This window comes from Salmo trutta, chromosome 19, assembly GCF_901001165.1.
Source record: "Salmo trutta chromosome 19, fSalTru1.1, whole genome shotgun sequence".
Classification (NCBI taxonomy): domain Eukaryota; kingdom Metazoa; phylum Chordata; class Actinopteri; order Salmoniformes; family Salmonidae; genus Salmo; species Salmo trutta.
The window spans coordinates 22,664,719-22,692,501 of NC_042975.1; the positions used below are offsets into that span (position 1 = coordinate 22,664,719).

Here is a 27,783-nt window from a genome sequence, read left to right on the forward strand (position 1 = left end):
TCAGCAAAAAGGAGTAGTTTTATTAGATGAGTAAGGTACAGAGTTTTAGATGGTAACAATCCATGGCTGACAATGAAAGCGGGTGTAGCTCATGCAGCTTGGACGGGTGGAGGGTTGCCAGATTGGAGAGTCCCCTCCAAAGTCTCCGTCAGACAGCAGCCCATGGCTTCAATTCTTTAAGTAGGACACAGCACTGGAGAATTTTTTTTTTGTTAATTAGGGATACTTCAATCATCATTATAATAATTATATGCTTTGTCAACTATCAAATTAGCTAAACGTTATCATTAGCCTGTATTTTTTTTCACAGCCCCATTTCACATGACATAAGTTCAGACAGGAAACATTAATTAAACAATTTATTAGAAAATAGATGACAACACATGTGGTCTTGGCGTTAGGCTCTGCTCCTTCAGCGGAGCTCACTGCCAGAGCCATGTGTCCATTAGTGCCATTAGAATAAAGGCAGTGAGCGAAATATACCAATCCCCCAGACGGGAACAAAAGCAGAACCAAACAGCTGGAGGCTGGGGTGGTAGTAAGTAGGCTAACAGAAAACAGACAATAAATAGCAGGTGTCAACAATGGCTGCAGCAGCAGCAATATTAAGCAGCAAAGAGAAGCCAATCATATAGGTTAGCACAGCAGCAGATGATGTGTGTGAAGAACTGATCAACTCAAATAGAGCCCCACAGTGGAGGTGTCATAATACCAATAAAACTTAGCGGTCAAACAAGGAAATTGTTCCAATTGTTTTTCCACCATTAAAATGTGGAAAAACATGTTTTTCACCATCAAAATGTCACGCCAGAGTAAGCATACACGAAACACAGCCCTTAATTTAAGTGTTTCTAAAAAAAAATTACGGGAAAAAATGAATGGTGAAAAAGCGATTGGGAAAATTTCCATGTTTGACCGCTAGGGTTTATGGGTATTATGACTCATACTGTGGTACTCTATAGACCTCCATATTAAGGTAGGACGTGTTGTTTGAATCCGATTGGTACGATTTCAGCTGATGCTATCAAACACACTATGTAAACACTCGAGTTCCCCGTCTGAACTGGCTTCACTTAATTATTATACCAGTATAGCCCCTTTAGGTACCATGTATCAGGTTATGTTGTACTTTCCACTTTTGTTGACCCTTACTTGGACAATATACTGTAAATGCTTTTCAATTACTTATTCCCTTACACTTAGAGTAATACCTATGTAATGTTAAGTGTTTCTAAACCTAATAAAGCATCAGTTACCTTTTAATATGTAGTCAGTTAGCAGTGTAGGCACCTTCTCACTGTCCTCCTTCATGGCATAAAGAACTGTGGGGAGAAAAACAAAGCAAGGTGGCTCTTAGCGCTGAGTATAGCACTACTGGGGATTGACACACTTTTGGAGTTCTTTGAACATTGTAGGTATTGACTTACAAGTTACCTAACAGACGGGACACAGACTAACCAAATAGAAAATTAGGTTTGTACCAGACTATCTGAACAAAACTAACTTTGAGGGTAAATTTGTTTGTTTAAGGCAGCGTTTCCCAAACTTGGTCCTGGGGACCCCAAGGAGTGCACGTTTTGGTTTTTACTCTAGCACTACACAGCTGATTCAAATAATGAACTATTCATCAAGCTTTGATTATTTGAATCAGATGTGTAGTGCTTGGGCAAAAAACAAAACTAGGAAACGACCCATTAGCTTAACATTAAACTACTTACTATTAGTGATCATCTGAAGGTCGTCCACAGTTGGAGGAGTTGCTTTCTTGTCATATGGAATTACCGTGTTTAGATACTGAACAATGAAGACAAAGAGAGACAGTTACGGAAGAAATGTAGCAGTGTTGAACCCACATGCTTCATTGTAGATTTAACACACTGATATACTTGGTGGCTAAGAGCTGTAAATGCTTAAGTGTCTGACCAGTTTGTCCATCCCTGTGCTGCCAAATGTCTGTCTGATGCCTGTCTGCAGGATGTTGGAGAGACCCTCCATACTGAAACGCTGGAACACAGACAATCACTAGCGGTGAGTAACAACAACCCTCTGTCATCACAACACAGATTTAGTAACACTTTCTATGAGACAGCTTTCTTGTGATGCATTCTAAATACATTATAACATTTCTCTATGCATTCATACAGCTTATACGGAGTTATTATGAATATAGTATATTAGCCTGTTTTGTAATGAGTGAAAATGGCGCCAGAAGAAATGGCAGCAGTTTTACGGGCGTCCAACCAATTGTGCTATTATGTGTTTTTTCACGTTATTCGTAACTTATTTTGTACATAATGTTTCTGCAACCGTATCTTACGGCAGAAAATAGCTTCTGGATATCAGGACAGCGATCACTCACCTCGGATTAGACAAAGATTTTGTCTTCAACAAACAAGACGCACAAGACATTCTCCAAACACCCGGTAGGGCTGACATCCCCGTTATTTTCAAGAGGAAGCGACACAGGTACCGTCAACGTGCAATAAACACAGATCCCGTGTGGCTCGCTTGGTAGAGCATGGCACTTGCAATGCCAGGGTTGTGGGTTCGATTCCCATGGGGGACCAGTATGAAAAAATGTATGCACTCACTACTGTAAGTCACTCTGGATAAGAGCATCTGCTAAATGACTAAAATGTAAATGTAAAATGTAGACTAGGTACGATCACGAATATCCAACCAACAGGACATCAAAAACTTTAATATTCCTTGTTTCACGGAATCGTGGCTGAATGACGACATGGATATTCATCTAGCGGGATACATGCTGCACCGGCAAGATAGAACAGCACACTCCAGTAAGACGAGGGGGGCGGTCTGTGCATATTTGTAAACAACAGCTGGTGCACAAAATCTAAGGAATTCTCTAGATTTGGCTCGCCTGAAGTAGAGTATATTGTGATAAATTGCAGGCCACACTACTTGCCCAGAGAGTTTTCAGCTATACTTTTTGTGGCTGTTAATTTACCACCACAGACAGATGCTGGCAATAAGACCACACTCAGTCAGCTGTATAAGGAAATAAGCAAACAGGAAACCACTCACGCAGAGGCGGCGCTCCTAGTGGCCGGAGACTTTAATGCAGGGAAACTTAAATCAGTTCTACCAAATTTCCATCAACATGTTAAATGTGCAACCAGAGGGAAAAAAATTCTAGATCACCTGTACTCCACACACAGAGACGCGTACAAAGCTCTCCCTCGCCCTCCATTTGGTAAATCCGACCACAACTCTATCCTCCTGATTCCTGCTTATAAGCAAAAATTAAAGCAGGAAGCACCAGTGACTCGGTCTATAAAAAAGTGGTCAGATGAAGCAGATGCTAAACTACAGGACTGTTATGATATCACAGACTGGAACATGTTCCGGGATTCTTCCAATGGCATTGAGGAGTACACCACATCAGTCACTGGCTTTATCAATAAGTGCAACGAGGACGTCGTCCCCACAGTGACTGTACGAACATACCCCAACCAGAAGCCATGGATTACAGGCAACATTCGCACTGAGCTAAAGGGTAGAGCTGCCGCTTTCAAGGTGCGGGACTCTAACCCGGAAGCTTACAAGAAATCCTGCTATGCCCTGCGACGAACCATCAAACAGGCAAAGCGTCAACACAGGGCTAAGATTGAATCATACTACACCGGCTCCGACGCTCGTCTTATGTGGCAGGGCTTGCAAACTATTACAGACTACAAAGGGAAGCACAGCCGCGAGCTGCCCTGTGACACGAGCATACCAGACGAGCTAAATCACTTCTATGCTCGCTTCGAGGCAAGCAACACTGAGGCATGCATAAGAGCATCAGCTGTTCCGGATGACTGTGTGATCACGCTCTCCATAGCCAACGTGAGTGAGACCTTTAAACAGGTCAACATACACAAGGCTACGGGGCCAGACGGATTACCAGGACATGTGCTCCGGGCATGTGCTGACCAACTGGCAGGTGTCATCACTGACATTTTCAACATGTCCCTGATTAAGTCTGTAATATCAACAAGTTTCAAGCAGACCACCATAGTCCCTGTGCCCAAGAACACAAAGGCAACCTGCCTAAATTACTACAGACCCGTAGCACTCACGTCCGTAGCCATGAAGTGCTTTGAAATGTTGGTAATGGCTCACATCAACACCGTTATCCCAGAAACTCTAGACCCACTCCAATTTGCATACCGCCCAAACAGATCCACAGATGATGCAATCTCTATTGCACACCACACTGCCCTTTCCCACCTGGACAAAAGGAAAACTTATGCTATTCATTGACTACAGCTCAGCGTTCAACACCATAGTACCCTCAAAGCTCATCACTAAGCTAAGGATCCTGGGACTAAACACCTCCCTCTGCAACTGGATCCTGGACTTCCTGACGGGCCGCCCCCAGTTGGTGAGGGTAGGTAGCAACACATCTGCCACGCTGATCCTCAACACTGGAGCTCCCCAGGGGTGCGTGCTCAGTCCCCTCCTGTACTCCCTGTTCACCCATAACTGCATGGCCAGGCACAACTCCAACGCCATCATTAAGTTTACAGACGACACAACAGAAACTTTCTGTCCAAAAATGACGCAGAAAAATTAATCCATGCTTTTGTTACTTCTAGGCTCGACTACTGCAATGCTCTACTTTCCAGCTACCCGGATAAAGCACTAAACAAACTTCAGTTAGTGCTAAATACGGCTGCTAGAATCCTGACTAGAACCAAAAAATTTGATCATATTACTCCAGTGCTAGCCTCCCTACACTGGCTTCCTGTTAAGGCAAGGGCTGATTTCAAGGTTTTACTGCTAACCTACAAAGCATTACATGGGCTTGCTCCTACCTATCTTTCCGATTTGGTCCTGCCGTACATACCTACACGTACGCTACGGTCACAAGACGCAGGCCTCCTAATTGTCCCTAGAATTTCTAAGCAAACGGCTGGAGGTAGGGCTTTCTCCTATAGAGCTCCATTTTTATGAAATGGTCTGCCTACCCATGTGAGAGACGCAGACTCAGTCTCAACCTTTAAGTCTTTACTGAAGACTTATCTCTTCAGTAGGTCCTATGATTAAGTATAGTCTGGCCCAGGAGTGTGAAGGTGAACGGAAAGGCTGGAGCAACGAACCTCCCTTGCTGTCTCTGCCTTGTCGGTTCCCCTCTTCCCACTGGGATTCTCTGCCTCTAACCCTTTTACAGGGGCTGAGTCACTGACTTACTGGTGTTCTTCCATGCCGTCCATGGGAGGGGTGCGTCACTTGAGTAGGTTGAGCCACTGACGTGGTCTTCCTGTCTGGGTTGGCGCCCCCCCTTTGGGTTGTGCCGTGGCGGAGATCTTTGTGGGCTATACTCGGCCTTGTCTTCGGACGGTAAGTTGGTGGTTGTAGATATCCCTCTAGTGGTGTGGGGGCTGTGCTTTGGCAAAGTGGGTGGGGTTATATCCTGCCTGTTTGGCCCTGTCCGGGGGTATCATCGGATGGGGCCACAGTGTCTTCTGATCCCTCCTGTCTCAGCCTCCAGTATTTATGCTGCAGTAGTTTATGTGTCGGGGGGCTAGGGTCAGTCTGTTACATCTGGAGTATTCTCTTGTCTTATCCGGTGTCCTGTGTGAATGTAAATATGCTCTCTCTAATTCTCTCTTCTCTCTTTCTTTCTTTCTCTCGGAGGACCTGAGCCCTATGACCATGCCTCAGGACTACCTGGCATGATGACTCCTTGCTGTCCCCAGTCCACCTGGCCATGCTGCTGCTCCAGTTTCAACTGTTCTGCCTGCGGCTACGGAACCCTGACCTGTTCACCGGACGTGCTTGTTGCACCCTCGACAATTACTATGATTATTATTATTTGACCATGCTGGTCATTTACGAACATTTTAACATCTTGACCATGTTCTGTTATAATATCCACCCGGCACAGCCAGAAGAGGACTGGCCACCCCTCATAGCCTGGTTCCTCTCTAGGTTTCTTCCTAGGTTTTTGGCCTTTCTCAGGAGTTTTTCCTAGGGAGTTTTTCCCAGCCACCGTGCTTCTTTCACATGCATTGCTTGCTGTTTGGGGTTTTAGGCTGGGTTTCTGTACAGCACTTTGAGATTTCAGCTGATGTACGAAGGGCTATATAAATAAATTTGATTTGATTTGATTTGGTAGGCCTGATCACCAACAACGACGAGACAGCCTATAGGGAGGAAGTCAGAGACCTGGCCGGGTTGTGCCAGAATAACAACTTATCCCTCAACGTAACCAAGACTAAAGGGATTATTGTGGACTACAGGAAAAGGAGGACCGAGCACACCCCCATTCTCATCAACGGGGCTGTAGTGGAGCTGGTTGAGAGCTTCAAGTTCCTTGGTGTCCTAATCAACCACAAACTAGAATGGTACAAACACACCAAGACAGTCATGAAGAGGGCATGACAAAGCCTATTCCCCCTCAGGAGACTGAAAAGATTTGGCATGGGTCCTGAGATCCTCAAAATGATCTACAGCTGCACCATCGAGAGCATCCTTACTGGTTGCATCACTGCCTGATATGGCAATTGCTCGGCCTCTGACCGCAAGGCACTACAGAGGGTAGTGCGTACGGCCCAGTACATCACTGGGGCTAAGCTGCCTGCCATCCAGAAGTCCCTAAAAATTGTCAAAGACCCCAGCCACCCCAGTCATAGACTGTTCTCTCTACTACTGCATGGCAAGCGGTACCGGAGTGCCAAGTCTAGGACAAAAAAGCTTCTCAACAGTTTTTACCTCCAAGCCATAAGACTCCTGAACTCAAATGGCTTCCCGGACTATTTGCATTGTGCGCCCCCCCCCCCAAACCCCTCTTTTTACACTGCTGCTACTCTCTGTTTATCATATATGCATAGTCACTTTAACTATACATTCATGTACATACTACCTCAATTGTGCCGACCAACCAGTGCTCCCGTACATTGGCTAACCGGGCTATCTGCATTGTGTCCCACCCGCCAACCCCTCTTTTACGCTACTGCTACTCTCTGTTCATCATATATGCATAGTCACTTTAACCATATCTACATATCTACCTCAATCAGCCTGACTAACCGGTGTCTGTATGTAGCCTCGCTACTTTTATAGCCTCGCTACTGTATATAACCTGTCTTTTTACTGTTGTTTTATTTCTTTACCTACCTATTGTTCGCCGAATACCTTTTTTGCACTATTGGTTAGAGCCTGTAAGTAAGCATTTCACTGTAAGGTCTACACCTGTTTAAGCAACGCACGTGACAAATAAACTTTGATTTGATTTGAATCCAAAAGCATTTATGAAGGCTGTTAATTTAAGAGGAGCGGTTATGAATGCTTATGATATTAAAATCAGACATCACCACAGGTCAATGGTATATTGACTGGTTGTACATTATGATGAGGGCTACAGTAATTGACTCTAGCCTCCATTCTTACATTGTCATTACTAAATACTTAGAACTACCATGGTATTGGACAGGTACAGTACCAGCCAAAAGTTTGGACACACCTACTCATTCAAGGGTATTTCTTTATTTTTACTATGTTCTACATTGTAGAATAATAGTAACGACATCAAAACGATGAAATAACACATATGGAATCATGTAATAACCACAAAAGTGTTAAACAAATAAAAATACAATGCGTCAATGCGTCAATGCGACAAAATCAGAAATTTGGATTCATCAGACCAAAGGACGGATTTCCAATGGTTGAATGTCCATTGCTCGTGTTTCTTGGCCAAGCAAGTCTCTTCTTTCTCTTCTTCTTATTGGTGTCCTTTAGTAGTGGCTTCTTTGCAGCAATTCGATCATGAAGACCTGATTCACACGGTCTCCTCTGAACAGTTGATGTTGAGTTGTGTCTGTTACTTGAACTCTGTGAAGCATTTATTTGGGCTGCAATTTCTGTGGCTGGTAACTCTCTAATGAACTTATCCTCTGCAGCAGAGGTAACTCTGGGTCTTCCTTTCCTGTGGCGGATCTCATGACAGCCAGTTTCATCATAGCGCTTGATGGTTTTTGCTACTGCACTTGAAGAAACTTTCAAAGTTGTTGAATTTTTCCGCATTGACTGACCTTCATGTCTTAAAGTAAGGATGGACTGTCGTTTCTCTTTGCTTATTTGAGCTGTTCTTGCCATAATATGGACTTAGCCCTATTTGGTAAAAGACCATCTTCTGCATACTACCCCTACCTTGTCACAACACAACTGATTGGCTCAAACGTATTAAGAAGGAAAGAAATTCCACAAATTCACTTTTAACAAGGCACACCTGTTAATTGAAATGCATTCCAGGTGACTACCTCATGAAGCTGGTTGAGAGAACACCAAGAGTGTGCAAAGCTGTCATCAAGGCAAAGGGTGGGTACTTAAAAGAATCTAAAGTATAAATTATATTTTGATTTGTTTAACCCATTTTTGGTTACTACATGATTCCATATGTGTTATTTCATAGTTTTGATGTCTTCACTATTATTCTACAATGTAGAAAATGGTAAAAATAAAGAAAAACCATTGAATGAGTAGGTGTGTCCAAACTTTTGACTGGTACTGTATGTTCGTTGATAATCTGTTCCTGGATATGGACGGGCTGGTCTAAGCTGTTTCTAGGGTTGCACATTTTGGGGAATATTCAGAGGTGGAAACTTTCCGTGGGAATATATGGGAATTAACGGGAATATATGGGAATTAATGGAAATATATGCAAATTAATATTAATACCATTTAAATGTAGATGTTTTTTTGCATTGGATATATTTACCGTATCATATGGAGACAGAAACATAAACCTTTTACCTTATCCTATGTAGACATCATTTGCAAATTATTAAATTCTTCCAATAGAAAAAAAAAACATTTTAGTTACGAATTGAACTTTAATTGAGTTGACTCTTCACATAGGATCATTTCACTGAACAACACAAGAAATGTAATATTGAATGATCCCCAATGATCCATCGCATTTCCCAAAAATGTTTGCAACATACATCTGTAAAATGATAGTCTAGAAACGAAAGCTTTGGTTGTCTTCCTCTCAGGCTTCCATGTCTTCACCCTGGGCCTCCTCAATGTCCAGCTCTTGAACATCAGACTCTGAGGCCTCATCTTCACTGTCACTTTCCAACCTTGTTGAGAATGGCTCGTTGTCAGGCTCAAAAAGCCTCAAATTTGCCCGGATGGCCACCAATTTTTAAACCCTTGTATTGGTCTGCCTGTTGTGTGCTTTTGTGTGTGTTTTCCCAAACAAGGTCCCAGTTGCGCTATGAGGTGGCTGATGTTGGTGGGATTTGGAGGATGATGGAGGAAACAGAGGAAAGGGCCTCAGATCCACAAAGTCCCTTCCACCAGGTGGCTGTGAGATATGTTGGCATGACTGCCATCCCAAAACCCTTGCTTGGAAGTGTACTTCGCCAGACTGCCAAGAACCTTGCCCTCATCCAGGCCAAGGTGGCGAGACATGGTAGTGATGACACCATAGGCCTTGTTGATCTCTGCACCAGACAGGATGCTCTTGCCAGCATACTTGGGGTCCAACATGTACGCTGCGGCGTGTATGGGCTTCAGGCAGAAGTCTTCTTCAGGCAGAAGTCGCTTTTTGATGTATTTCAGAACTGCAGTTTCCTCTGCTTGGAGCAACAGTGAAGTGGGCAGGGCAGTACGAATTTCTTCTCTTACATCTGCAAGCAGAGTCTGTACATCAGACAGGATGGCATTGTCTCCCTCAATCCGTGCAATGGCTACTGCTATAGGTTTCAGGAGTTTCAGACTGCTTACCACTCTCTACCAAAATACATCATCCAGGAGGATCCTCTTGATGGGGCTGTCCATATCGGCAGACTGTGATATGGCCATTTCCTGGAGATCCTCCTCCCCCCCAGGAGACTGTCAAACATGATGACAACACCACCCCAACGGGTGTTGCCGGGCAGCTTCAATGTGGTGCTCTTATTCTTCCCACTTTGCTTGGTGAGGTAGATTGCTGCTATAACTTGATGACCCTTCACATACCTAACCATTTCCTTGGCTCTCTTGTAGAGTGTATCCATTGTTTTCAGTGCCATGATGTCTCTGAGGAGCAGATTCAATGCATGAGCAGCACAGTCAATTGGTGTGATGTGTGATGTGAGGGTAGGACCCCTCCACTTTAGACCAAGCAGCTTTCATGTTCGCAGCATTGTCTGTCACCAGTGCAAATACCTTCTGTGGTCCAAGGTCATTGATGACTGCCTTCAGCTCATCTGCAATGTAGAGACAGGTGTGTCTGTTGTTCCTTGTGTCTGTGCTCTTGTAGAATACTGGTTGAGGGGCGGAGATGATGTAGTTAATTATTCCTTGCCCACGAACATTCGACCACCCATCAGAGATGATTGCAATACAGTCTGCCTGCTCTATGATTTGTTTGACCTTCACTTGAACTCTGTTGAACTCTGCATCCAGCAAATTAGTAGACAAAACATGTCTGGTTGGAGGGTTGTATGCTGGGCGAAGAACATTCAGAAATCTCTTCCAATACACATTGCCTGTGAGCATCAGAGGTGAACCAGTTGCATACACAGCTTGAGCAAGACATTCATCAGCATTTCTCTGACTACGTTCCTCCATTGAGTCAAAAAAAACTTCTGATTCCAGGAGGACCATGAGCTATTGCTATCGATAAGGTGTCTGATTCATCATTTTCACCTCGAATAGAAGTCGAGGGACTTTTGTCAGAGGTTGCTTGTTGTGAGCGCTGAGGGAACATTATGCACTTGGCCAGAGGATTCTGCATCTTTGTTGCATTCTTCACATATTATTTGTCACAGTATTTGCAAATGTACACAGCTTTTCCTTCTACATTAACTGCAGTGAAATGTATTCACACATCATCTAGAGCCTGTGGCATTTTCCTGTGAAGATTAGAAAAAAATTACAAAAAAAATATATATATATAATTCCATGTACAGATAAATAGTTAAGCACTTAGATTAAACAACTCCTTTGTAAGATAAATGTTTTAAGATGAAACAGGTGAATTAACACTCCTCAGTTAGCAGGCTCAACCAAGCTAAAACTCACATGGTAGCAAAAACTAACTAGCAGAAATTGTTAACAAGTTAGAAATTATTTAAACACACTTTGCTGTAGGCTACTATTTACTAGTTAACAAAAAATCATGTATGTAATTTAAAATATATTCACCCCACCCAGTATTGTAATCCAACCTTACCAGAAAGCATGTAGTCCTTGGCTCAGACAGTGTAGTAGTGTGGGCTCAATAGCATCTCATTAGTGTGCAAGATCTTGAGAATCAGCTGTATATGTGATGGAAGACTGCACTGCACATGTGATGGAAGAATGCACTGTACATGCAGAGGGTTGCAATTCCATTGAATTGGGGGTAGTCTAACCAAAATATGCCACAAGACCTAGAATTGCCTTATGTATATCCCACAAAAAAGGTTCACTGTTATAAGCTAACTTTTTGATGAATTTAAGAAAAGTTCCCCAAATTCCTGGGCTCAACTTCCCATGGAAAATTTCCGACCTTTTGCAACCCTAGCTGTTACTGTAAGAGAACCTATGGTCACTTCCTCTGTGAGTACTCTGTCTGTTCTTCCCAAGTTCAGTTAGTTAGGACCTAATGGTCTCTCGGTCCATTATCCATGTTGATGTGTGAGGGAGAGAGAGAGAGAGCTGTCTGGCTTGAAAATGGATGTGTATGGACATTAAGCCCACATGCGTGTGTGTGTGCATGCATGTGTGTTGACAGATACACGCATGCACGCACACACACACACACACACACACACACACACACAGAAAACTACAGGAAAAGGAGGACCAAGCAGGCCCCCATTCTCATTGATGGGGCTGTAGTGGAGCAGGTTGAGAGCTTCAAGTTCCTTGGTGTCCACATCACCAACAAACTAACATGGTCCAAGCTAGAGGTCGACCGATTAATCGGAATGGCCGATTAATTAGGGCCGATTTCAAGTTTCCATAACAATCGGAAATAGGTATTTTTAATTAATTTTTTTTAGACCTTTATTTAACTAAGTAAGTCAGTTAAGAACACATTCTTATTTTCAATGACGGCCTAGGAACGGTGGGTTAATTGCCTTGTTCAGGGGCAAAACGACAGATTTTTACCTTGTCAGCTCGGGGATTCAATCTTGCAACCTTACGGTTAACTAGTCCAAAGCTCTAACCACCTGCTTTACATTGCTCTCCACGAGGAGCCTGCCTGTTACACGAATGCAGTAAGAAGCCAAGGTAAGTTGCTAGCTAGCATTAAACTTATCTTATAAAAAACAATCAATCAATCATAATCACTAGTTGACTACACGTTTGATGATATTACTAGTTTATCTAGCCTGTCCTGCGTTGCATATAATCACTTAGGTACACGTTGCTCCAACCATAAACATCAATGCCTTTCTTAAAATCAATACACAAGTATATATTTTTAAACCTGCATATTTAGTTAATATTGCCTGCTAACATTAATTTCTTTTAACTAGGGAAAATGTGTCACTTCTCTTGCAAAGCGCGAAATTCAAACTACAGAATTATAAATATTTAACTTTCATAAAATCACAAGTGTAATACATCAAAATAAAGCTTAACTTCTTGTTAATCCAGCCGCTGTGTCAGATTTCAAAAAGGCTTTACAGCGAAAGCACACCATACGATTATCTGAGGACAGCGCCCCGCACACAAAAGCATGAATTTTAACCAGGCAGGTGCGCCACAAAAGTCAGAAATAGCGATATAATGAATGCCTTACCTTTGATGATCTTCTTCTGTTGGCACTCCAAAAGGTCCCAGATAAATCACAAATGGTCCTTTTGTTCGATAATGTCCTTCTTTATATCCATAAAAACTCAGTTTAGCTGGCGCGCTTCAGTCAATAATCCACCCAGTTTCCCTCCATCAAAATGCATACAAAATGAATCCCAAACGTTACTAATAAACTTTTCCAAACAAGTCAAACAATGTTTATAATCAAACCTTGGGTACCCTAATACGTAAATAAAGGATACAATTTAAGACGGAGAATCGTTATTGTCTTTACCAGAGAAAAATACCAAAGAACGCTCTCTCTTCCACGCGCTTCGAAACACTACAGCCAAAATGGGAGCCACCTAGAAAAATTACAATTTCTGGCAAATTTTTCCAAAAACCTTTATGAAACTCTTTCTAAAGACTGCTGATATCTAGTGGAAGCCCTAGGAACTGCAATCTGGGAGGATTTCACCTTATAATAAATGTGACAGCCATTGAAAACAGTGGTAGGCTGAAATGTTTTGGCGGGGGATGGTTTGTCCTCGGGGCTTCGCCTGCCATATCAGTTCTGTTATACTCACAGACATTTTAACAGTTTTAGAAACTTTAGAGTGTTTTCTATCCAAATCTACCAATTATATGCATATCCTAGCTTCTGGGCCTGAGTAACAAGCAGTTTACTTTGGGCACGCAGCAAGAGCGACATCGCTGATATATACAGAGAACAGAGTCGGCCCGAGAATTGAACCCTGTGATACCCCCATAGAGACTGCCAGAGGTCTGGACAACAGGCCCTCGAATTTGACACACTGAACTCTATCTGAGAAGTAGTTGGTAAACCAGGCGAGGCAGTCATTTGAGAAACCGAGGCTGTTGAGTCTACCGATAAGAATACGGTGATTGACAGAGTCGAAAGCCTTGGCCAGGTCGATGAAGACGGCTCCACAGTACTGTCTTTTATTGATGGCGGTTATGATATCGTTTAGTACCTTGAGCGTGGCTGAGGTGCACCTGTGACCAGCTCGGAAACTGAATTGCACAGCAGAGAAGGTATGTTGGGATTCAAAATGGTCAGTGATCTGTTTGTTAACTTGGCTTTCGAAGACAACGAAAGGCAGGGCAGGATGAATATAGGTCTATAACAGTTTGGGTATAGAGTGTCACCCCCTTTGAAGAGGGGGATGACCGCAGCAGCTTTCCAATCTTTAGGGATCTCGGACAATACGAAAGAGAGGTTGAACAGACTGGTAGTCGGGGTTGCAACAATTGTGCCGGATAATTTTAGAAAGAGAGGGTCCAGATTGTCTAGCCCAGCTGATTTGTACGGGTCCAGATTTTGCAGCTCTTTCAGAACATCTGCTATCTGGATTTGGGTGAAGGAGAAGCTGGGGAGGCTTGGGCAAGTAACTGCGGGGGGTGCGGAGCTGTTGGCCGGGTTTGGGGTAGCCAGGAGGAAAGTATGGCCAGCCATAGAGAAATGCTTGTTGAAATTCTCAATTATCATGGATTTATCAGTGGTGACAGTGTTTCCTAGCCTCAGTGCAGTGGGCAGATGGGAAGAGGTGCTCTTGTTCTCCATGGACTTTACCGTGTCCCAAAACTTTTTGGAGTTAGAGCTACAAGATGCAAATAAAGCTAGCCTTTGCTTTCCTAACTGACTGCGTGTTTTGGTTCCTGACTTCCCTGAAAAGTTGCATATCGCGGGAATTATTCAATGCTAGTGCAGTCCACCACAGGATGTTTTTGTGCTGGTCGAGGGCAGTCAGGTCTGAAGTGAACCAAAAACTGTATATGTTCTTAGTTCTACATTTTTTTGAAAGGGGCAAGCTTATTTAAGATGGTGAGGAAATTACTTTTAAAGAACGACCAGGCATCCTCTACTGACGGGATCCTCTACGAAACTTAATGATGGTGTTGGAGACGTGTTTGACCATGCAGTCGTGGGTGAACAGGGAGTACAGGAGGGGACTAAGTACACACCCCTGAGGGGCCCCAGTGTTGAGGATCAGCGTGGCAGACATGTTGGTGTCTACCCTTACCACCTGGGGGCGGCCCGTCAGGAAGTCCAGGATCCAGTTGCAGAGGGAGGTGTTTAGTCCCAGGGTCCTAAGCTTAGCCATGAGCTTCGTGGGCACTTTGGTGTTAAACGCTGAGCTGTAGTCAAAGAACTGCATTCTCACATAGGTTTTCCTTTTGTCCCGGTGGGAAAGGGCACTGTGCAGTGCGTCATCTGTGGATCTGTTGGGGCGGTATGTGAATTGGAGTCGGTCTAGGGTATCCGGGAGCACACTGTTGATGTGAGCCATGACCAGCCTTTCTAAGCACTTCATGGCTACCGATGTGAGTGCTACAGGGCGGTAATCATTTGAGCAGGTTACCTTCGCTTCCTTGGGCTCAGGGACTATGGTGGTCTGCTTGAAACATGTAGGTATTAGACTCAGTCAGGGGGAGTTTGAAAATGTCAGTGAAGACACTTGCCAGTTGGTCCGCGCACGCTTTGAGTACACGTCCTGGTAATCCATCTGGCCTCGGGGCTTTGTGAATGTTTAAAGGTCTTGCTCACATCAGCTACCGAGAGCGTTATCACACAGTCATCCAGAACAGCTGGTGCTCTCGTGCATGCTTCAGTGTTGCTTGCCTCGAAGCGAGAATAAAAGTAATTTAGCTCGTCTGGTAGGCTCGTGCACTGGGCAGCTCGTGTCTGGGTTTCCCTTTGTAGTCCGTAATAGTTTGCCACATCCGACGAGCATCAGAGCCGGTGTAGTAAGATTCAATCTTAATCCTGTATTGATGCTTTGCTTGTTTGATGGTTCGTCTGAGGGCACTAACCACTAACCCACACATTGACTCTGTACCGGTAGCCCCTGTATATAGTCTTGCTATTGTTATTTTACTGCTGCTCTTTAATTACTTGTTCTTTTTATTTCTTATTCGTATTTTTTTAACTGCATTGTTGGTTAGGGGCTTGTAAGTATGCATTTCACTGTAAGGTCTATATCTCTTCTATTCGGCGCATGTGACTAATACAATTTGATTTGATTTGATTTTGATACACACACCATCATCATCATCATCATACAACATTGGTATATGTCCCTCCATCAGTGCTAACCTTCATAGGCATGGAGGCGGGCTTGGAGTCTGTGCAGGCGTTGATCATAGTAGGTGTACCACCAATCACGGTCGTGGTTATCGCGTTACCCTGCAGACTGAGGCCCTTGTCGACCCGGCGCCTGCGCTTGCCCATGTCCCGCTGCTCCTTCTGGCGGTTCTGCACCTCCATGAGGGCCGTGATGAACGTGTTCTTCACCTCCTTCTCAAACTCCAGCTCGTCACGACGCGCCAGCTGGGTGACCAGCTCCTCAGAGTACTCCCTGATGGCCGCCTCCACCCGGCACAGCAGCTCCACCAGGGCCGAGCTGGGCATCACACTCAAGCCTGGAGGGAGAGAGAGGCATGGAGGTCAGGTATAGAGCTACAGTAGCCTGGAGCCCCGCTCTGCATGAGCTGAATAGCCAAATCCTATGGCCATTGTCACAAACAGACAGATCTGAACCCAGGCAAACTGACATAGGTCTGGAGGGAGGAGGGGAGGAGACGTTGGTTGTAATCAGGTATAGAGCTACGCTACATTAGCCTGTTGATTCCAGATGCTGTATAGCCAACTCTTACGGTCATTGTTACTAATAGATCTAGGACCAGGCTAACTGTACATATAGGTGAACAGAGATTCAATATGCATAATGTTATATACTGTAGAAGGATATCAAATTGCTTTCCTTGAGGGACAAAGCACAATGACATAAACTGCTTGGAAAAAGAAAACCTGGGCCTGCATTCATAAAACATCTCAGAGTAGGAGTGCTAATTTAGGATCAGGTTCCCCCTGTCAATATAATCATATTCATTGTGATATAAAAGGCAATACTGATCCTAGATCAGCGTACTTTGAGACACATACTTTGAGACACTTTATGAATATGAGCCCAGTACCACTTCAGGCCTCAAGGGCAGGAATTGAACAGTCCTGCTGTATACATACAGTCAGTGATGTGTATTCATGGATGCCATGGGAAGCCAGGCTTCACATTTTTTTTGACCAATAATAAAAATGTATAAAAATAATACAAATATTTATTTTGTCTCTCTGTGTTTCATAATTGTACTTCAATTCACAAGAGGCTGAATGTATCTTAAAGGAGAAAGCATCCGAGCGAGCGAAACAGCGCCCCTCTGTCTCTCTACATGTAGGCCATCAAGCTGATGCTGTCTGGTCCAAACGAGTATGACATTGTTGCCGCCCATAGCATTGAATGCAAGGGAAGCCAGCGAGTATCTGGCCTCCCTTGACAAAAAAAGTATAAAAAAATGTACCAATCAGCGTTGAGCTATACTGAGCGAGCTCAACTGTGAATGGTCCTGGGGCATCAAAAAAAGTGTCAAGGGAAGCCAGCTTGGATTTGGCGTCACTCCTATCAAATCCCATTGAGAGCATACTTGAACTGTTCCACCTCGTTGTGTTGTTGTCCTCCGGTGGCTAACTAGCCAAATAGCTAAAATTGGCATTTTCCTAAATTAGCCATGGATGGAAATAGGGATTTGGACTTGTGGTTTTAGGGATTTGGACTTGTGGTTTTACTTCATTCTCTGTACTGGCCAATGATTATAACAGTGATTCTGATCCAACCATTAATTCATACATTGTTGTGCCCCTGACCTGGGAGGATGGAAGTTCAATATGTAGCTAGATGTAGAAGGCTAATGTTAACTAGCTAACGTTTCCCATGAATGGAAGTTAGGGTAGCGAGCTAGCATTTTAGCCAGGTAGCCTAGGACAACAAAAAATAAAAGCGTGTACAGGTATGACAGAGTGATAGACTGTTTCGTCAACATGAAAGAGAGGAGGATGACATTGGAGTTTCTCTACGAGTCAAAATGTTTTTCTACAACACGCACGCACACACATAAATCAGAACCATGGACAGCCACATCACATTTAGCTTACGTGGATTGAACAAAACATTTTTTGGTATCTTTTAGTTGTCACTCTATTAGGCTAAGCGGAGGTGATTTGATGATGTTGAAATGTTGAAGTTAAAATGGTGCTGGAATAGTGGAGGCAGCTGCTGTTTTCTTTGCGACTTGCAGTAACTCTCTGAGGTTCTAAATCAATAGTTGTTTAGTGGTCTGAAAATGTCAGAAACATGAACTTTCTTGTACAAGCTTTAGGTCATGTAACTGTCTGTTACTGTACATGCAATATGCTTTGTGGCCTTTTGTTTTATTTTTTTATTTAACCTTTATTTAACTAGGCAAGTCAGTTAAGAACAAATTCTTATTTACAACGACCGCACTATGGGACTCCCAACCACGGCCGGTTGTGATACAGCCTGGATTCGAACCAGGATTCGAACCACTTCACTGGACAGAGATTGCTATCTGGTTTTGTGATAAAATAAAGGTGTGGTTGAATTTATTCTGGCCACTGTGTCTTCTTATTTCTCGGCCATTAGGCCTATATATCACAGTCGCAAGGCATATGAATTAACAGGTTATAGAGCAAACAATGCAATTATCACAACACATAGATTGTAATGTCTTTATTGGGGGGGTGGGCTTGGCTTCCCCAGTGATGTTACCCACACACCGCTACTGCATACAGTATATGAATTGATTACATAAATGGGAGGAAAATGGGATGATATCACCCGTATGTCACCTATGACGTTTTTCATTGGTCTTGACATTAAATTCTGAGAAGAGGAACTGGCCTTTGACTGTTTCTGTGACTGTGGGTGATACTGTCCAATACTACTACTATTTTTGGAAGTAAACACACACAAACACACACCAAGCAGGACAAATAAAAATGTGTCTCATGCAGGGGAGCCACATGGTTACACAATGTCTTTCCACAGGGAACCATATTGAGTGTGTGACATGGTCCTCTGAAATGATCGACTCATACGAAAAATGCCTGCTGTAGGTTTGTCCAGTTATTCATCCTATATTGACCATAGAGGCTGAAGACTGATGAAAGTTCCAGATGTTTACTCAGGTAAACTGATAAGACAACCATATTGTCTGAACTATGAACCCTCACCCAATCAAAGTCCTATAAGCAGGGCATTAGCCTACTGAGCTAAACCCTAGCCATTAACTCAAACAAGTTTACATATTTTTGTCTCGGACAAGGTTACTCAGTGACACAGTCACAGCTCATAGCACATCTTTAACCACTACAAGATCGGTCAATTGTCACTTTCTTTTTACATACTGTTGTATGAACAGGAAATAGATTTTGGAAAAGGTGTCTGTCCACAACTCCAATGAAAATCTCAATTGGACCTTGAATTGCTAAAATTTTCATTTAACACCTTGGTATATGTGACTTGGTGTTTAACCCTTCAGGCAACCTTAGTTTTTGGACACTTACCTTCATAAGAAGGCATGTTGTTATTGGAGGCCTGGGACAGCTGTCTGATCTCTTCCAGAAGGGATGGGTTGGTCTTGGGTGAGGAGTGTCCACTCTCCTCCTCGTCATCCTCCTCTGTCTCACCAGGGTCCGGAGAGTTCTCCATCATCTCAACTATCTCCTCAATGACCTTGGAGAGAGAGAGATGGAGGGAAGGTAGATGAATGTACAGTAGCCTATGCTATAACGCAGAAGGGAGCTACTTGAAATAAATAGTCTTGCTATACTTTTAGCCTTGGCCTAAATTGCCTTGGCCTTTCTAACCACTATTATTATAGTATATGGGGGAGTTCATGTATTCTACTTTTGTATGATTTAAACTGTCTAAATTAGATTAAAGTAACTGTCCAGAGAGAATCTCAAATTTAAAAGTTAATATTCTGTTAACTCATACCCAAATAATGTTGTTGACTCATCTTTTATTCATATTTGTGGCCAAAGCATAAATTGGAGAAAAACCCACCTCTAACTTATATCTCAAACAGACCATTTCAAAAATGTTTGCTACTTCCTCATAGAGGATGATGGTCAATAAGCGGTCTACTTGCATTAATATTTTTATTGACCGGTATACGCCAACACCATTCTATTGTTGGGGTACGCACACACCATTCCAACACAGAAAAGCTGCTTTTTAACATACTTATTACAATTTTCTTTTAAGGAAAACTATTTAACTTGTTTTGTAAATAATTATAGGTCATATTTCATAGAAATCTGGAAACACTTGACAGTTACTTTAACTAAACCCAGTAATATACAGTACTTAACTGGAAGTCCTACCAAGTCCTTTGGATAACAGGAAGTACATGTTTTTTTTAAATATTTTTTTTATAGGAAGTACATGTGTCTGTAGTCACCTGATCAGCAGTGAGGAGAGGCTCCTCGCTCAGGCAGTTGGCATTGTCGTTCTTCTCGTTCATCTCCTCCTCCTCTTTTTCATGAATCTATAGAATACAAGAGAGAACGAATGAAACCATGGAAACCCATTCAGCCACATTAGTGCTACAGTAGCTTAACTTCTTAGTATTGGAAACAGAAACCATGGAAACAAGGTTTATAAATAAGAGTACAGAAAAGCCATTCACCTATATTGGATTTATCTTTAGATTATTAGCATTGGCATTTAGGGAGCTAGTGAACATGGCCCAAATATGACCCCATTATCCCCCTCTCTGCTCTTCATCTGAAAATACAATTTATTACCCTCGAGTTTAGAAGCCAATTTTAAAGTGTTTGGGTTGTGCTTAGTCAGACTCAAATTGCCCCAAATCTATCTATTGTCCATTGACTGTCTATTTTATACTTGATTGCTTTTGATGCTCATTGTTTTTATGCCATTGGCCTCACCCCAGTTAATCACTACAAGGATGTCAATCAGTAATACACTAAACCGGGGGCATGGAAGGGTAAATGCTGATGGAATGCTTTCCACTGTTTGGAGAGTCGCATATACAGTAGCTTCCTGCTGGGGACTGTTTGTCTGCGTATTGGCCCTGACCCAGCCCTGTGCCTTGGCCCTGACCCAGTGCCTGCAGTTGCATGTGAGAGCAGACTAGAGGAGGAGAGGGAGAGAAGGTGTAGGAGGGTGGTGGTTGATTGACAGATACTAAGTAGCATGCAGTCAAGGCAGCTTAGCCTTGATTTTTGGTGTCAGGTCAGGTAACGTTAGCACCACAAGCACAAGGCATGAATGAACATCCAGCCAGCCAGCCTGCCTGCCAACACACTCTAGCTAGCACGTTTGCTAAAACGTTGGTCTCCTACAGCATGTTCTCCCACATTGCCTCACTAAAGAACACACTGCAGTCAGTCAAACATATCCATTCAAATAAAAGTCTAAAGATCTAATGAAAAAATGTACTTCCAAGATGTTGTCTCAGAATGTTGTCTTTCCAGTTGAGAAGAAAGGGGGTTGGAAAATGGAGAAACATGATTCTTTCGATGACCTTAAAGTATTTTGGAGTATATTGGAGGGCGTTACCTCCTGATCGGAGAGGTTGCCGTTGAATCCCTCTGAGTTGGGGTTGTCCCAGCTGGAGACAGAGGAAGGGACGTAGTTATCCATCAGCGCATCCCACACACTGAAACATGGACATAACAAACACACATTCAGTCACCAACACTGCAACGCAACAAAAATACACTGTAAAAATGCAACAAACAAAAAAAAGGAGATGTAAACACACTTAGCCACCAACATTGTAACATGACATCTCATTTACTCAAACACAAGACAAACACTCAGTCACTAATCATGGAACGGTCAGGACATGCCACACACAACACAGCACAAAACACTATCAGTCCTCAAGGCTGTAACTATCAGGAAACAGGCTCTTTTTGGGGGGCATAGAATGGTAATTCAATAATAATCCCAAATTATGTGGTGGTTTGTGATTAAAAGAAGTTGAGGAGGAGGATGGATTACATCATGAAGAGAACCATCCTTCTCTTCCTCCCTAGATGACCCTCCTCTACCCAAATCACATTTGATAGAAATTGTCAATTGTATATCTGCAGCCATTTTCTTCTATCAGTGTTCTGTTGAACATTTGCAGACAGTGAATGCAGAGGAAGAGATATTCACATCACGTTATTGTGCTTCATTCTCATTTGTTGCTCTTTTATTTCACTCTGTTTTGAGCGGTCTCTCAAAAATGATGTCCCTGAACTTGTCAACATAATTCATCAAATCAAAATGAACATCAAAATCCTCCCTATTGCAGTCCAGGCTGCAATGCACACAGTCAACTAACAATACAATCTAAACTCACAGTTTACACATTTTTAACAGGTGTCCAATGTGAATAAGTATAGTTAAAAACAGCCCCTTACAGCATTGTGCAGGTCCTCCTCGAACTATAAGATCCACGGTCCAATCAAGGCTTTAGCCTTGTGAAAATGACCAGAGTAGAACTCTCCCTTTGTTTCCCCTTTCCGTGTTTTCCCCCAGCTTGGCATAGCACCCAAACCCTACCATCCACTTAGTGGCACTGCCCAGCCATTCACCATGCAGGAAACAAGCAGCCATTCATCAGGACTCATGACCTTAGAGGTCATGCCTGTTGTGTTGTCCCACACACACACAAACACCCACACACCAGCCATCTCTCCATCTGCCAAACAGGAACTAGCTGGTACAGCACCATCCCATATGTTTGCAAACCTTTAGTTAATCTGGCCATTAGATTGAACCGATCATTCCATTAACTGTGTTGCATAACATAAATAATCTATAAACTATCACATTTGGCTAGATAAAATAATGCTTGGATAAATGTGTATATATTCCTTGCACCACTACAAGGATAAGGATAGGGGAACCAATTTCAAAACATTCAAATCAGAAACATCATATGATGCAGTTTCTAACTCTGCAGTGCAATGTAGAATACAGTAGATCATCAAATGCAAAACAAGGTCATTAATGCACCCCCACATGCTAACAACAGCATCCCCAACATACATCTTTGTATATCATTGTATATCATCAATACTTTGTCCTTCGGTCCTATGTACTCTGAATATGGATCAATAGGCATACCCAAGGGCACCTACAACCAAGCTATTTTTAGCAAGAGGGTTTATTTCCACCCAATGCGAGAATGTCTGTGTTTCTGCTTCAGAGGCTGTTGACGAATGGGAGTGCTAGCTGCCTGCTGGTAGAAGCAGGGACAGACCAAAAGTGCGTTCAAAAATACATTTAATAATTCAAGGCCTATACCGGCTGTGGACTTACTGGGGTGGGCAGGGTCACACGGGTGGTTTGTGTTTTTGTGTTTTCTCGCCTGGTGGGTGATTTGGTCGCTGTGAGGTGGGCTGAGTATCAGGATCTGAGTGCTGGGTCATGAGCTATCCAGTGGTATTGTTATAACAGTAGTGGTATATCAGCCAATGCTCTGTTTAGCTGATAGCTGTGATGACTTGTGGTATTCTATCTAAACTGTAATGAATGCATAGGTGTAGTGTTCATAGCTGCTCCTTCACACCATACCCAGACTTTACATGCTCTGTTTGCAGTAAATAGTGTGTCTTATGGATAGGATTGTATAGTCACAAAAGTATGCAGTATGAAGACAGAAGAGGAAGACATCATCAGACATGATGGACTACTTAAACAAGTAAGCATTGACCAATGCTTTGTTCAAAAGATTGCTGCAAAGAATGTGCCATATTATCAAAAAGATTACTGGGGTGCATTGTACAACCCAAAAGGTAAGCAGCTGAAGTGAAAAATCACTTCCCCCATGATACACCATTTGTATCTTAAGCTCTTATCACAAAAGCACAGACCCTTTATGCTGAGGTCAGACTTAAGCTTAAAAACCACAAAGGTGGTGGCCGACACTTACTCTTCATCCTGCAGCCGCTCCTCGTCCTCCTCGGTGTGAGACTGGTTGCGTACGGGGGCCAGGCCCTCTGTCTTGGTGTTGTAGTTGTGGAAACAGACATTCAGCTTCTCGTCAAACTCGTTGACCAGGTCCTCCATGGACTTGAAACTCATCATCTCAGAGAAGTTCTCCAGTTCAGAGAAGTCCTCACGGGTGATGGGGACCAGGGGGGCCATGGGGGCCAGGGGGACGGTGCTGTAAGTGGGTCGGCTAAGGGGCATATCCTCTACCCGGCAGGGCCTGAGGTCCTCGAACTCCTCATCCAGGCACACAAGCGGGGCCTCCATGGTGGGTGTCCCCAATCACAAGTCAATGACAGAGAAAGGAGCCCTAGCATAGGGAAAAAAGAGACCAAAATTTGAAAACAACATGGACTTTACATGGGGTTGCTTTTTTGAATTTGCGTCATTAGATCATACTCCAGAAACACTGTCAATACCACTGACCCAGAAAAGACAAAGAATTTCTGGGTCCCAGCACCGGCACCAGTACTTCAGGTCTCAGGAAGACAGTAGCGATGCTAATTCGGCCATCTGCTACATCAGCAGTAGGACATCTGATTCAACAAACAAAGGCTTGGTGGTTAGTTGAATCAGGTGTGTTAGTGCTGGGCTGGAGTAAAAATACTTGATTACATGATAAATTCACACATCAGTTTAGAGTAATTTCAATTGGATATTTACCAATAAAATACACATAGAAATGTTGCAGCAAGTCTGGAATGGCAAAGTCCCTCCCAGACAAAGAGGAAGGGACTCAGCTGGACCAGGAAAGACCCAGTCCCCCAGGGAGCCAAAATGGTTAATTAAGCAATACTGGTGGGATTTCATTGATGAGGAAAGGGATTCAGGGACTGACAGTCATTATAAAGACACTAGTGTCCACCCATTATGTTGTCTTAAGAGCGATACTCAACAAAAGAAAGGGCATAGCTAGCCCTAAATTTAGACAATGTGCTAATTATAGATTTTATCGCTGTGGCAAATTCTGTTTCACAGCAAGATTGTACTAAGCACCATGAAACTTGGGAAACTGTCACGTCCTGACCAGTAATAGGGGTTATTTGTATTGTAGTTTGGTCAGGACGTGGCAGGGGGTCTTTGTTTTATGTGGTTCGGGGTGGTTGGTTGTTTAGAAGGGTGTTTGATTTATTATTTCCGGGTTTTGGGCTATGTTATATGTTTTGTATTCTTGTTCTTACTATCCTGGTAAGTATGGAGTGATCTGTACGAAATTAACAACAACAGTTGATTCTTGTGGAAGACTGTTGGATGAAAGTTGTGTTTCAGTCCAAGTTCTGATGCAGTGCAATTACAGGAGTGAGAGCTAAATGTACTAATGTTTTTCCTGGATCTTTGCATATAGCCAGGGAGTGTCGTGGAAAGGAATCCATGTAAAACAAGATTGTGTAAGCCTCTTCCTTTCTCTCATCACATTACTTAGCAAAGTGCCACTTCATCAAAAGACAGATATTAATCTTTAGCCCCTCCTCTCTCTCTTTGTCTCTCTGTCTCTTTCTCCCATCATACCCACCCTTATTTTCTGCAGAGAAGCCTCTGAGTATGTATTCATATAGCATCTCAAAGTTGGAATGCTGATGTAGGATAAGTTTGGCCTTTTCATACACGTCGACCTAGAGCATTCCAAACATGCTCAATGGATGACGTCTGGTAAGTATGCAGGCTGGAAGAACTGGGACATTTTCAGCTTCCAGGAATTTTGAGCATATCCTTGTGACAAGGGGCTGTGCATTATCATGCTGAAACATGAGGTAATAGCGGCGGATGAATAGACAACAATGAGCCTCAGGATCTCGTTACGGTATCTAGGTGCATTCAAATTGCCATCGATAAAATACAATTGTGTTCGTTGTGCATGCATATACCATAACCCCACTGCCACCATGGGGTTTACAGCCGCAAAACGATCGCCCACACGACTTCATACACGCTACCTGCCATCTACCCAGTACAGTTGAAACCGGGATTCATCCGTCAAGAGCACACTTCTCCAGTGTGCCAGTGGCCATCGAAGGTGAGCATTTGCCCACTGATGTCAGTTACATCTCTGACGATGAGCTTCACTGAGATGGTTTCTGACAGTTTGTGCAGAAATTCTTCAGTTGTGCAAACCCACAATTGAATTAGCTGTCCGGGTGTCTGGTCTCAGACCATCCCGCAGATAAAGAAGCCGGATGTGGGGGTCCTGGCTTGGTGTGGTTACACGTGGTCTGCGGTTGTGAGGCCAGTTTGGATGTACTACCAAATTCTCTAAAATGACATTGGAGGCGGCTTATGGGAGATACATTAAATGTAGTCAGAGATATTTGCAGCTTTTCATGGCTACATGAGAAGCTTTGAACTTTTGTTAGTTCTTAGTCCATGTGTAAATTAACATCTTGCAGGTAGATACAAAGAAAAGACTGAAAATAGCAGAACATTATTTTGTTCTGGTAGACTGCCGTGAAATCACGGCTGAGAGTGACAATATGAGTTTGTTTGCGTGTTTGTGTATGTTTGTATGTGTATGCCCATGTGAATGTATATGCAGTGAGTGTAATGGTGTGCATGCATGTGTGTGTGAATGGGACATTTGACCTTCACCTTAACCAATGAACCCAGGTAATGGTGGTGTTAACCTACCACTGTTTTGCTCCTTGCCTGGGGCCAAAACACCCACAAACCACCAAGACCAAAAAAAACATTTACATTACATTTACGTCATTTAGCAGACGCTCTTATCCAGAGCGACTTACAAATTGGTGCATTCACCTTATGATATACAGTGGAACAACCACTTTACAATATTACATCTATATATTTTTACATAGTACATATATACAAACATAGTATACAAATATAGTACATCTATATAAATCTATATAAAACAATCGCAGAATCTCATCAGATGTCCTTTAATACAATGTAACCAAATAGCTGTCCCCATTTTACACTGGCAAAAACAAACGCTAGCACACTGACTGGAGAATAAATCAATATTTGTTGTTATGCCAAATCCATTGCCATAATTTCATTCCATAAGATCTTATGGCTATAAAATAAAAATATATAATCATTTTTGGACATATTTGGGACAATTCAATCGATACAGCGATGGGTGGATCATATGGTTGCATTTATCTCAGAACAATACAAACACGTCTTCTGCTATTCATATTCATATGGCTGTGTGGCTGCCTGCCGAAGCCTCTCTCTGTGGTAAACATGAATATTAATATGAATATGTTTACATCTATTACTTTCATTGGTTACATGAGAACATGCTTGTCAGTTCCCATAGCCATTATGGAAGAAAATGGATTTGGGGTAGGAAGAGAAGAGAGAGGGAGAGGATGAGGGGACGAAGAGATGGAAGACAAGACCATGGTTACATAAGAGGGAGGGAGATGATGGAAAACAATGATGGAGGGAGAGGTGGAGGTAGAGAAGGATAGATAGAAGGATAGATAGAATTATAGATTACCTGCAGTAACTGTGCCTCCTGTAATATGGCTTAGAAACAGAGAGACGGTCCCTCCTTGTCCTAGGCAAGGCAGATCTGCATTACAGCACCTTCCTCTGCAAATCCCAACACTGGCCAACCAACAGCAATTACAGTCGTTCCAGAGACTTGAGAGAAAAAGAGGACGAGAGAGAAAGAACCATGACAATGTCCGGTGCTGTTCTGTCCGTCCGTTCTACTCCACTAACACACAGCCCTCTCGCTTATCTCTTTCTGCTGCTAGCAGCGCGTTGTTTTCGAATCAGTAAGCAGCCTCAGCCACAGAGAGAGAAAGAGAGAGAGCCTGTGCATTGCTCGCTCGCTACATCACCTGCCTGCCTAACAGAATCATCATCCCCCTCTCCCCTCCTCCTTCTCTCCCTTTGTCCATACCTCCCTCCTCCCCCTCCCTTCCTTCCTCCTTCCAAGGCTCAAAGCCCTCAATATTAATGAGGAAAAGGGCAGGGGGAAGGTGAGGAGGTGAAGGGAGAAGCAGCTGCACCATGTGTGTACTGTAGAGACCAGGCAGACTGTGTCCGCCATGGCTACATTATTAGGTTGTCCTGGAACCTGCTACTTATCATTCTATGTGTAGAATGGCAGGAAAACTAGCTTCATTGACCAGAGCCTGTGAATACGTTAGCTAGGCTGATTAGCATTTTGACAGGGACAGAATGCTGC

The 27,783-nt window shown here is 43.2% G+C and overlaps 1 protein-coding gene across 2 annotated transcripts; it reads right to left on the reverse strand.

The window, feature by feature from the left end:
* Nucleotides 1-27,461, reverse strand: LOC115154179 (fasciculation and elongation protein zeta-1-like). 2 transcript variants are annotated; one of them, XM_029700141.1, is made up of 10 exons: nucleotides 27,085-27,461; nucleotides 23,563-23,931; nucleotides 21,192-21,243; nucleotides 20,068-20,154; nucleotides 19,169-19,337; nucleotides 15,845-16,170; nucleotides 1,924-2,004; nucleotides 1,719-1,794; nucleotides 1,257-1,322; nucleotides 1-193 (listed from the first exon to the last, which is right to left on the reverse strand). In XM_029700141.1, the coding sequence occupies exons 2-10, from the start codon at nucleotides 23,886-23,888 to the stop codon at nucleotides 177-179; spliced, it is 1,200 nt and encodes a 399-aa protein (XP_029556001.1). In that variant the 5' UTR covers nucleotides 23,889-23,931; nucleotides 27,085-27,461; the 3' UTR covers nucleotides 1-176. The 2 variants fall into 2 exon arrangements, with proteins under 2 accessions (XP_029556001.1, XP_029556000.1); XM_029700140.1 differs by having other exon boundaries at nucleotides 21,192-21,291; nucleotides 27,085-27,460.
* Nucleotides 27,462-27,783: the final 322 nt, after the last annotated feature.

What these genes read in the sequence shown, in the direction of transcription:
- LOC115154179 (XM_029700140.1), bottom strand. Translation starts at nt 23,888, where the DNA reads ATGGAGGCCCCGCTTGTGTGCCTGGATGAGGAGTTCGAGGACCTCAGG. An exon ending in CTCTCCTCACTGCTGATCAG is followed by an intron (nt 19,338 to 20,067) that starts GTGACTACAGAC and finishes TCTCTCTCCAAG; the next exon opens with GTCATTGAGGAGATAGTTGA. An exon ending in CCGCCTCCATGCCTATGAAG is followed by an intron (nt 2,005 to 15,844) that starts GTTAGCACTGAT and finishes TCTGTGTTCCAG; the next exon opens with CGTTTCAGTATGGAGGGTCT.